Source organism: Microcaecilia unicolor, chromosome 10, assembly GCF_901765095.1.
Source record: "Microcaecilia unicolor chromosome 10, aMicUni1.1, whole genome shotgun sequence".
NCBI classification, from domain to species: Eukaryota; Metazoa; Chordata; class Amphibia; order Gymnophiona; family Siphonopidae; genus Microcaecilia; species Microcaecilia unicolor.
This window is the reverse complement of record NC_044040.1, coordinates 40,577,729-40,590,356: the sequence shown is the minus strand read 5'-3', so window position 1 is coordinate 40,590,356 and position 12,628 is coordinate 40,577,729. Positions and strand designations below refer to the sequence as shown.

At 43.1% G+C, this 12,628-nt stretch overlaps 1 protein-coding gene across 3 annotated transcripts in view; it reads right to left on the bottom strand.

Annotated features, from left to right (window-relative positions):
* The window catches only part of GRAMD4 (GRAM domain containing 4), a 139,771-nt gene that overhangs the window by 25,447 nt on the left and 101,696 nt on the right, over positions 1–12,628 (bottom strand). For all 3 annotated transcript variants that reach the window (XM_030216854.1, XM_030216857.1, XM_030216856.1), the window contains 4 exons: positions 12,572–12,620; positions 10,534–10,605; positions 5,488–5,531; positions 5,248–5,357 (listed from right to left, as the gene is read on the bottom strand). In XM_030216854.1, coding sequence (XP_030072714.1) covers positions 5,248–5,357; positions 5,488–5,531; positions 10,534–10,605; positions 12,572–12,620 — 275 coding nt within the window. The remainder of the gene's footprint in view (positions 1–5,247; positions 5,358–5,487; positions 5,532–10,533; positions 10,606–12,571; positions 12,621–12,628) is intronic.

Here is a 12,628-nt window from a genome sequence, read left to right as displayed (position 1 = left end):
TCTGTATTTTATTGGGGGCATGATGATCAAGTTTTATTCTCTATGTATATTCTCTTTTCCTTTTGTATTAATTTTTCTTAATTCTCGACAAAGTTGTTGCTTTTGTGGTTATTTGTAAACTCTGCATAAAAATATAATTAAAAAAAGAAACTTAGTACCGCCCCACTGTATTAAAATATTGTGTTCTTTGGACCAAAGAGCTAACAGCTTCCACTTCCTAATTAGCCATATCATTCTTTCATTTTTTTTTTATCCTGTATTTTCTCATTCCAGATTGACCTACCCACCCCTGACTAAATGTCAGGGCACCACACAGGATTCACCAGCAACAAGGAAAGAGGTTTGTTCCTTCCTCATATTACAAACCTCCAGGTGCTGTCAGAGAGGGGACTCCAACACTGATTGCTCTGCTTCTACAAGACTTATTTTAGCCTTTTCAAAAAGGCTTTCTAGTTTCTACCAAACTAATTTGACTATCTGATATACCGTAGCATTTCATTCTCCCAGTTTGTGAGCAAAACAAAATAGCTATTATAATGAAAACAGGTAGAAATGTGTGACAACTGGAAAAAAAAACCAGTATGTCAAGCATGTGCAGCAACTCAGCAACTGTGTACCCCAACTGTCACCTTTCTTTTCTTTCCTGCAATCTGTTCTCTCATATATATACAGACACAAAAACAACAACTTTTATTTTCTTTTAGATTGCCAGACTAGAAAATTTCTGGCAAAAAAGAGTTGTTTTTTTTGTTTTTCCAGACCAAAAAGTTTACACCTGCTCCTCTGTATTTCTAGCTCAGTCAAAACCAGAGCTGAAATTTGACATCACAAGTCTTCATTTGTAACTACCCAGGAACTTTTCCCTCCTTATTTTTATATCCTTCCTCTCTCAACGGTCCTGGGCTGGGTGCCATACAGCAAGGCTCCCTTACAGAACACCACAATCAAAAGAACTGAATCTGGCCACTAGAGGTCACTCAACAATGAGCAGAACTCCCTCTCTTACTCCACTCCAAACAGGTCCAGCCCCAACTGAACCAAGATAATTTACAGAATGTGGTGGACATCTGACAAAAGTATTTCTCCGAGTCCCATAATAGCTTGTTAACCTGTCATGTTATATATGCACTTCTGTATTTATAATTTTTACTCTAACAAAAAAAGTTCGAAGAAACTTGGCAACATAATGGCATGATGGGCATTTAGGACTGCACAGCATGGTGGTAATTTTATAAATGTTTTTCCATAAGACGACTTGTTTTACTTGCTGAAAATGGTTTATATAAAATTGCACAGCTGTATACGTGCATTAAAGTAGGTGTGCCAAAGGAATGAGCCAGTTGTCGAAATACAGGTGAATTCTGATTTCCTGGCGCTGAAGGAAGGCCGTCACCACCAACATTAACCTTGGTAAACTTTCTTGGTACCTTGGTGAGATCGAAAGGCAAAGCCCTAGATTGGAAGTGATGGCCCAGTACCACAAAACGCAGAAACCTCTGATGAGTCGGCCATATGGGTAAATGCAAGTATGCTTCCTTGAGACTGAGGGCAGTGAGAAATTCTGCCACTTGAAACGAGGCTATGACTACTCTTAGCGCTTCCATGTGGAAGCGGGACACTCTGGAAACAGCAGTTTAGACCTCTGAGGTAAGACTGGATGAAAAGCGGCTTTCTTCCTTGGGATAATGAAGTAGACAGAGTATCTGATTTGTTCCTGTTTGGCCTGAGGAACTGGAACAATGGCTCAAAGCACCACCAATAAATCTACGGTGGTCTGAACCTCGACCGCCTTGGTTCTCTTTCAACAAGGAGACGGGAAACTGCAAGAAGCAACCAAGCGGGAGAACTCCAACTTGTAAACTTCTGTAAGAATATCCAGAACCCACTGATCTGACGTGATTTTGACCCACTCGCCCCAAAACTCCTAAAGACATCCTCCCACTGGAAGAAGAGAAGAACGGCTCAAACTCACATTATTGTGAAGCTCAGGAAGCACTGGGCACCTTAGCTGACAGAGGAGGACTTCCTGTCTGCACGAAAGGAAGATTGGTGTACCAGCAAGGTGGTCTTCTTAGTCACTGCAACCAATGGGTAGAGGCAAGCCATGGCTCTTCTCACTCTCCACCCCACATCCGGTGAGACCCATTCTGCTGTGATTAGGTCCTGAATGTCAGGATGCATCAGGAAAACCTTAGAAGGAACTCTAAGCCACCTCATAATTGATGAAAATGGAACTCCTAACACCGAAGCAGAAAGCTCCTCAATGGAAAGCAGCACCAATGCCTCAGAAATAAGAGTACTGTGATCCTCTTTAAGAACTCATCTCAGGACTTCCTCTACTCAGGAGGAAGCTCTTCCCTCCTCTAATGGCTCCTTCAACAATGGCTCCTCTGAATAGACCAAAGCCACAACAGATAAGGAGGGAGAAGCAGAGAGCCTCATCTGCCCACTCCTGGAAGTCTAAACGATCTCTCTTAGAAGCCAGAGGGGCAGCAGGGCAAGAAACTGACACCTTGCAGCAACTCTGACTGTTCCTGCTTCAGTAAATATGCCTGGTATAAGAGCAATATAAACTCCGGACAAAATAAATATCCCGATGCAGCTAAATGCTCTTTCGGGTCCTGAAATTGTAAAATGGTGGCTATGCTCTGTGCATGATCAGAAAGAGGCTCTTCCTCATTAAGGGTTGGCCCCGACAAAATGGCATCCATTGCCACACTCTCCTGCATCAAACTGCACACCGGCCCTGCTGGAGAGCCAGAATTCCCTAACATATTCGAATGCTGTACCAAATCGAAAGACATGCTGCCGCCAACCGTTTCCCCTGCGCCCCGCAGGACTCCCAGCTTGCATGCACTGCAACACACCGATTCTGGCCAGTGGGTCCCACAGCGAGAAAACCGCTGAACTGTCTCCACGAAAGTCATCATTCACCCTGATGGCACAAGCGTAGCACAACGCAGTCCCAAACGGTGAGTCAGGATCCCTCCCCCGCACCAAGTAGAATTTGCAACTCTCCAAGCGGTTCCGAGTCAAACTTTAGTCACACTTGCCACTGCTGGTTGCTCCCCACAAGTTCATAATCTCCACACGTTTTACCCCAGATAAGACAGAATCAGGACTGATACTCTGTTCCATGCTCTCCAGTAAACCTTTTCCCTTCGTGTCTTTATTTTTTTTTTTAAGGTTGTTATGCTGGAAAAGGAGAGTTCTACAGGAAACGGGAGAGGTGAAGGGAGGGAAAAAGTAAATCTGCAAGGCATCAGAGACAGGGATCTGAAGACTTCCAGATATGATTCTGCAGACTCAAGCCACCCACAAAGCTTAACTAGGGACCAGCTGACCAACTGGACCAGGAGCAAATCACTCAGAACCAGAGGCTGAAAAGTGTGTCCATCCACCTGCTGGAGATAGAGAGATACGTCTCAGTTCTATACCTCCACCTGCTGGTTGATGGACACAACTATTCCACAGGTTCTGGAATAGAAGGAAGCTACATAATGGAAATTTACACTTGCTTCAGAGCGTAAGTATGTGTTTCCGTGCTGCTGGGGGACAAGTTCTGGGTGTTTATTTTATAAAGGCACAGTATCTATGTTGCCTTTCTGAAACAGGCACTCTCTAATAAAATAACCCCCTCCCCCACCATGTTTCTATTGCTAATTTCAGCTAAGTGCTTCCAATGGGACACGTACTGTGCTCAAAAGGGCATGCACAGAGACTGGCTGTGGTAAACAGCTAAGGCAAAGGAGGACATCCATTACAATTTGATTGCTCGATCAAGTATTTCTGAATACTGACTGTGCATGACACTTATTAACCCACAACCCTCTCAGTAATTAAGCTCCAAAGTTTGACAGGAACTCTGGAAGGATGCCCTTTTTAGTACTAGTTTTCCAATTTAATACATGCTTCACTAACAACCCCCTAAGCACGGTCAACCTCTATATAAAATGCTGCTGCTCACAGCATAAAAATGAAAAAGAACTTAAGAATCTTACTGCTATCAAGTTAGACACTCTTTTTTTCTGCTAATCTAAATGCCAACTGAAGGTAGTACCTATGTAGTTCTGGAATTACTTTAGTCCTGGGTGAATTCTGTGCAAAAAAAACTTTGGAAATTCTGCAAATTCTATATAGTGTATTTGTAGTGTTTTTGCACAGAATTGCCCCATCCTAGGGCCTGAAACCCCCTCTTGCCTTTCCCAGCCTCCCACATTCCATCTCTCACTCCAACTGCAGTTCTCTCTCCCTCTAAATCCCAGCAAGACCCCTAATTTTGTCTCCAAGTATCCTCCTGCAAACACTACCCCCATCTCTCATTCTCCCTCCCCCTAGGCACACATCCCTACTTCTCCTTCCCTCCCCAGCTTTGTTGCTCCCCTAACCCTCCCCTTTGGCATGATTAATTCCCCCCTCCCTAACCTTTACACTCTCTGCTTGCTCTGCTCCCAACCCTCATTCCCCACAGCGCACATACATTTTGCTCTGCCCCCACTCTTCATCTGAATAGCACACAGCCTTGGTTCTTCCCCACCCCTTAGGACACTCCTCCAAGCCTGCTCACACCTCTATGATGAGCTTGGTCTACCTTCTCTCTCTGCCCCGACTGCACTGCACAAAAAGGAACACAATTGGCCCACCTCCTCCTCCTGTACCACCCTAGACCAAAGTGTTCATGTATGCAACACAGGCCTCCATACATCTCTATGGATAAAATGAACAGTTGGCTCTAGACTGGCAGAGGTGGAGCAGTTGCTCACTTCACTTCCTCATGCTGCACCATCGCTGTGGCAGAAGGGGAGAAACTGAGGAGAGCCTCTAATGCTGGTGCCTGAGCAGGTGGGAAATTCTGTGCCAATTCTGCATTTCACAGTTATGCAGAATTCCCCAAGGTGTGTGCTGGTCTTTTAACAGACTATAAAAGTTCTAGTCTACCAACAATGGCCTCAGAAAACCCAAAAACTAAGCAGGATGTGGGCTAAGCCATCCGGGAGACCACCATTGAGAAAAGGGTGCTGGGGGCTGTAGAACGCAATGGCAAACGTCTGCCAATGTAAGTTCACAGGCAGCACAGTGAGGCTGTGATCACCCAACCCTCTATACCCCAAAACAAGTAGAAAGTGGGTATTATTTCTGTAAATTAATTTATATATTGCCTTTTGTACACAACAACCCAAGTTCCAGAGCAACTCTTACAATCTTAAATTTTGACATATGAAACCCCAGAGAGACTAATAACCTTACCTAAAAATAGCCCGACAAGCTTGTAAGGAAAAAAACAGGAGGCGATGAACGCTGCCCAAAGGACCACATACAATTTCTGTGTTATGTCTGGCCGGACCCACATGAACAAGCTGAAAACAAGGAAGACACAAAGAGAGCACTGTGCAATTTATTTGACAGGCTTTAAAGATGATCAAATCATGCATCCCTCCCCAACTTAGAAAAAGGAAAAAAAAAAAAAAAAAAAAAAAAAAGACATACTTCTTGATCTTTTCCAGTATGTCAGCCATCTTTCCAAACAGGTTCTGTGGTGAAAGTAAAAAGTGTCAAGTTTGCTATTGAGATTGACTAGTAATTTCAAGCACAGTCCAATGTTCATCAAGTGCCTTAGATTCCGGTTTCTAAAGCTTTCCCCAGAAGCCGTACAATGACATTTGGTAAACAAATTACTACTGCGCTACACCTAGAAATGCAACACTAACAGATTCAAGAAACCCAACATTTTAGGTTAGAACTCAGGCTCCAAAAGGAATTCTGCATTTCTGGAGATTTTCAATGAACTTCTCATTTACTAGAAAAACATTCTGTATTCCCTCACTAAGAGTTCTACAACTTCCAAAGAAGAAGTTGTGTTAACTTTGTTGTTTAGAAGCATAAATTAAGCAAATGTGGGCAATCTGCCCCAAAATAAACATCGAGCAACACTTTGCATAACTGACCGCCAGAAGTCACTGCTTACTTGCTTTTTATACCATGACCGCATGGGACGAGCTTAACACATGATCAGTGGTGCAAGAAAACAGCAGTGGACACCTTCACAGCTGTTACCTCTGCTCGGGGACAACATTTTAAACGAACTCTGTGACTGAAAGTTCTGCGTTTGTTACTAATCTAAAAAGGTCTTGCTAAATGTATGTTTGTACAACTGTTGTGCTTCATTCAAAATCATATTTTACAAGGTACAGCACGTTCACATGCATTGTTACTGCCTTGTTTCAATACATTTATGCACACTCGCTGAACACTTGGCTTAAACAGGTGCACAAGTAACTCAAGTTATGAAGTAAAATGCACAAGTTCCCTTTTTTCCCCCCCTTTCACTGTATAGTGTAAACAATGACATCACACTGACATCACTTTTGGACTGTAGAAAAAGCCAGCAGCTAGTTCTGCCGCCAGTTATACAACGTGTTGCTTTACATTTATTTTGGTAGAAATTACCCAAATTTGCTTCACTTAAACTGTTAAACAACAAAGCTGAATGACAAAATCTAGGGGGTTCCCTTTACCACCCCATCACCATATACAAAATGGGTTGGCTGAAATTCCTTACTGTGTATAAAAATGTACATATAAAGTAGAGAGCTGAACGACAGAAATCTTACCCATCCCCACCCGCCCCTAATGGAATCTTACCCATCCCCACCCGCCCCTAATGGAATCTTACCTATCCCCACCCGTCCCCTGCAAGAATTTAACCCATCCCCGCAAGAATTTAACCCGTCTCTGTCCGTCCCCGTAAGAATTTAATGGTATATAAGAGAAAATTCCGGTCAGCTCTCTGAGTCTCTCTCTGGATTTGAGCCACAGCACAGCAGGCAAGGAAGGAATGGAAGACAGAACTTGGAACACTCTGATGCGTACATGTAAGATTTGTGTCTGATTCACTGGCACTGTGTGCTGAGGTCACCACATGCACGCATCAGTAGGTCAGGTGACACCTGATGCCTCGTGCCTGTGACAGAGCTGAGGTCTGTGCATCAGCCCGGGAGCAAAAATGATTAGTAGTAATGATGGTAAATAAAGACCTGAATGGTCCATTCAGTCTGCCCAATAGTCACAATCATTATCAATTCATGATTAAATCAATGAGTGTGATATTATATACTTGATTATGGTCTTTGGTGTTCTGGGATATAGACTATAGAACTTTGTCCATCCCTATCCTTATGTTCCAATTACTGGAATTGCCGTCGAAGCCCACTCCAGTCTATTTGTCTTCTCATTTGTGAGACACAGACCATAAAAGTCTGTCCAGCACTATCCTCATGTTCCAGCCACTGAAGTTGCTGTCTAAGCCCTTTCTAGCCCATCATAAACCAGATTGCCATATATATGAGACACAGACCATACAAGTCTGCCCAGTATCAGCCCTAGTTCACCACAGCCAGAGTCACCATCTAAGTGGCACTCGACACATCCACACACATGCAGCCATCTAAGATTAGGTTTTGGGGTTGTTTTTTTTTTATAACTTCCATTTTCTAATTAGAGATCCTCTGTGTTCATCTCACGTCTTTTTGAATTCAGTCATCATTTGTGTCTCTACCACCTCCTTAATGGAAGACATCCCGGACCCCGTTCCCGTGCAGGTCTCTAATATAAACTTACAGTGTATGAACTGCAGATTGCCATTACTAATGCACATAGTGAGGACAATGCTATAAAGGATGTCTACTCTATAAAGCAAAGTAGGTCCTAATTTCCTTTAGATAATACTAGCATAACCAGGTACTGTATATACATGCGTATGTGTTTAGTTGCAAGTGCTTTTGCCAGCCATACGGCTACTGTAAATACTTGAACCTAGGTTCCTAGTTATGCATTTGAATGCATGCCCCGCCCATGCGAACACCCCCAACTGCAAACTACATGACTATATGCACGTAGTTACAGAATAGTGTGTGGCCAGAACATTGGCATTTACCTGCTGTGAGACCCCGAGAAAGGATTGGGGAGAGGGCCGGTAAAATAATACAGCTGGACAACATGGTGAAACCAAAATAAGTATTTATTCCAAGGGAACCTCGGACCTGTTCCTTTCACAGAGCCAAGATATAGGGTAGGCAAACTTCTGGGATTCGGTATGCTCAGTCTTAGCGGCCTCTGGTGGTAGGCCGGAGTCTATAACTACTAGGTTTGCCACACCCCAAACACAGCTGTTAAGTTCTCAGCTCTCCGCCGAGAAGCAAAACTTGCACAGTTCGATTCAATGGCTTACCTCAGCCAGGCTGCAATTATGGAATGGGCACTTCAGCGGCATATAGTGGGCATTCGCATTTCCCTCCCTGGGCCTCCTTAACCTCAGGTAAGCCCTGTCTTATATACGTTCTGGTTTTAGGCTCCACCCCCTCCTCCCGGCTCACTTCCTCCTGAGCGGGACTAATGCTCTTAAGGTGACTCAGGCTGTCTAAGGGTCTGTTCTTAAGGGTGAGGGGCAGAATTCTATAAACCCCCTCACACCTGTATATATGCAAGTATTCTGGTTTTAAACCAAACATACCAAAAATCCTCAAAGAAAACGTGCAAAGCAAAACTCTAAGAAGTGAATAGATGTTGGAGACGCTCTCAAACTACCATTCACACCATCCGTGTAGCTGAATTGCTACTATATAACTGTTAATCATTGAGTTTACTCCCAATAAATATTGTGCATTTTTATGCTAGTCTCCTTTAGTGATTAACATCCAACTCATTTAGTCACTGCATATGTGTTAATTCAAAACTCAATGTCCCACAGAAAAAAAAAAAAAAGAAAAAAAAAAAAAAGAAGTAAAACAGTATAAGGGAACCCCCAAAGCAGTTGCTTGCTGACGAAACTCATCGAGTTGGGCTCTGGGGACTGTACAGTACACGGACTTAGAGAAGCTTAGCTGAAATTGGGTGGCGGGGGGAAGAGGGGTTGGTGGTTGAGAGGCTAGGATGGGGGAGGGCAGACTTATACGGGGTCTGTGCCGGAGCCGGTGATGGGAGGCGGGACTGGTGGTTGGGAGGCGGGAAATACTGCTGCACAGACTTATATGGTCTGTGCCCTGAAAAAGACAGGTACAAATCAAGGTAAGGTATACACATGAGTTTATCGTGGGCAGACTAGATGGACCGTGCAGGTCTTTTTCTGCCGTCATCTACTATGTTACTATGTTACTATGAACCACTCTTAAGCAACGGACAGATAAGTTCTAACTTTCCTTTATCTGCAGTGTGAATATTTTACAGGTTTTTTTTTTTTAATTTCTAATGGGACATTTCAGTTTTGAATTCCTCATAGGCAGTGACTTAGAGTTATTCTGGATTATATGGCCCTGAGGAGACAATTGAAAACAATTTTTGTTTAAGCACTATTTTTATTTGTTTAGGACTGATCATATGTTGACAATAGCATCACTATATTTTTCTGGGCTTACAAATCGGCTGGTTTGTATGTATCTTTACAATTGATGTAATCCGCACAGAAGTTAAAGGCTGCTGCAGAATACAAGTATCATTATCAGTAAACGCAATGATTATAACAGACCATCCAACAGTTACATAGGAGCAATTCAGCTACCGGGATGGTGTCAATGATAAGTTTATGAGAGCTTCTCCAATATCTATAAATTATTCACTTTCTAGAGTTTTGCTTCTAGATGTTTTCTTTGCATATTCTGGTTTACACACATTTGGTGTCTAGAGGTTGACGTCCACTTTACAGAATCACCTCCCTAGTGGCTTCCACTGTAGAGATCAGGGACGTAGCTATGTGGGGCCACGGGGGCGTGGGCCCCCGTAGATTTGGCCCTTGCCCCCCCCCCCCCACTGCCAACCCCTTCGACCCCCCCCCCTCCCGCCACCAACCCTCCCCCCCGCCACCGTCGGGTACCTTTGCTGACGGGGGTCCCCAACCCCCCCCCCTAGCTGAAGTCCTCTCGAGCAGGACGTCAGACTCACAGAAACAGAAGCCTTGCAGATCAGCAATGCGGCCGCGGTGGAGAAGAGAACTTTAGCTGGCGGGGGTTGAAGACCTCCATCAACAAAGGTACCAGACTGCGGTGGCGGGAGGGGGTCAAAAGGGTTGACACCGGGGGGGGGGGGGGGGGGCGGGGGGTCAAAGGTGGTGGTGGCGGCAGTGGGGGACCAAAAATGGCAGGGGGGGGGTCAGTGGCTAAAATGTGCCCCTCACCTTGGGCTCTGGACCCCCCTCCCGCCAAAGTCTGGTAGAGATGCCAGTCAAAATCAAAATTTATCCCATACATTTCCTCAATTCTTTAACACTATACAAATCTGAAAACATTAGCTCATTATAGAAAGCCCATATCAATTTAAATGTACATCTTCTAGAAGTGGTAATATAAGAGCTACATTTACTTTCCCATACCATCACATCTAAATAAATGTCCAACTGTAAATATTTAAAGAACTGTATCACTGGGATCTCAAATTCCTGTCAAATGTGCTCAAAAAACGAAAAACCCTTCACTGTAGCCGAGCTGCAGTACAAACACCTTTTGCTCCCTCCCAAGTTGGTACATAATTAAACCAGTACTGTACCTGAGCTTTCTGTGCCACATCCAGCACAAGCTGAAATTTCTCTGAGACTGTCAGATCTTCTTTTGGAGGTTCCTTAAAATGGAGGCAAATTAAGAAATTACAAATCCTTTTTTGTAAATCGCTCCTCACTACCCTTCCTCATATTCAACTCATCAGGAAATCACTCTCAATTGTGTGCTCCTCCTCCACTGCCACTTCCTCATTCTTGGTTTTCCATCTTGCTATCCAATATGATTGGTTTAGACTCCCCAAGTTAGTGCACCAGTTCCCTCTCTGATCATATTCAAATCTAACCCAACAATCTTTTTTGAGGCTGCTGTTAAATCTTAACTCCTGTTTGTCCTGATCATATCCTGGCTGGTTTCAACAATTCGATTCATAAATTAAATTCCCAAAGTCTTTTCTATTCCGTTTTTAGACTAAGCTCTACAGAGGAAGGAATATCTTTATTGCACTTAGTATTATTTAAATGTGTAGTATTAACACTTCAAAATATAGTCAAATTTAATATATTCTCATAAAAACTCAACAGTGTTAAGGGAAGTTAGGATTTCATCCTCTAAATTTATATGTAACATTTATATACAGGAAACCTACAGACAAATGCTGTTACCACCACAATTCCAGTTTCCACCCTGTGTATAAAATCCATTATACGTAGCCAAGCCACAAAATAGCACTGTATCTGCTCTGACCCAGGGGACAGAGATAAACACCTCAAAACACTGACTAAATCCTTCAAACAAAAAGGCTACAACCCCATAATAATCTCCAAGAATGTTGCCTCCTCCCTTAAAATACCCAAGGAAAACCTATTGCAGAACAAGGAAAAAAAAAAGCCACAGACAGTGACATACAACCCAGAGCTAGAAAAATTGAGAAGAATCATAAAAGAGTTACCGACACTACTCCAGGAGGATGAACTACTGAAAGATTTATTTTATTTTTTTTGTTACATTTTTCCCACTCATGGCAGGCTCAATGCGGCAGGCAATGGAGGGTTAAGTGACTTGCCCAGAGTCACAAGGAGCTGCCTGTGCCGGGAATCGAACTCAGTTCCTCAGTTCCCCAGGACCAAAGTCCACCACCCTAACCACTAGGCCACTCCTCCACAAGAGATATTCCCATCCCCACTAGTGCTGGCCTTCTGACAGCCACCCAACTTAAAACACAAACTAGTAAAAAGCAAGCTCCTGATAGAAACTCAAAAATAAGAGAGTGGCACACATCCTTGCAATATATCCAGCTGCGAACTATGCCAACACATTTCACAGGATCCCACAGTCATTCAAAAAATATTCAACATAAAGGAATCCTTCACATGCTCATCTTCCAATGTGGTATATATAATTCAATGTAAAAAGTGTGAAGAAGGGTGCTATATTGGAGAAACAAGTCAGATGCTAAAGACGATGAGATTTAATTTACATAGGCATCATATGAAAAATGCCAGTGCCAACCAGGATGTCACCTCTGTGGGATAGCACTTTACAAAATCAGAACACCATATCAATGATTTTATGGTGAGAATACTAAAAGGAAATTTTAAGACAACCCAGGAACGTAAGACCTTTGAAGTCAGAATGATTAAATGTTTTGAAACCCACCAGACAGGACTCAACAAAGATCTGGGTTTTCTAGCCCATCACAAACCATACAATTCTACTGCTTTGTCACCGTCTTATCTACCATGCATCTCTCCCTCGTCTCTCATCCACCCAGCTCCCATGTTTCTCACCTAACCCACCCCACCTTCTTCCTGTGAGACTGTCATCGGCATGCTTGATGTTTCACTTATATATGCCGTTATTTATCAACATTTGCTTATTTCCCATCTAAAGAAGAAGGGTTCACTTCGAAAGCTAATCAAAAAATATATTGTTAGTCCAATAAAAAAAAAGATATCATTTTCTTTTCTATGTTTCATTTTACTTCTACTTATTACGTTTAAAAGTAGACTAACACGGCTACCACATCACTCATCCTCTAAATTATAATTAGAGTTTTACAGTTTACAGTACTGTGGTTTAAGACTTACAATGGTTTCAGAAACTTGAGGCACAATGCTCCACTGTATTCTCCAGCCCCTAAAATA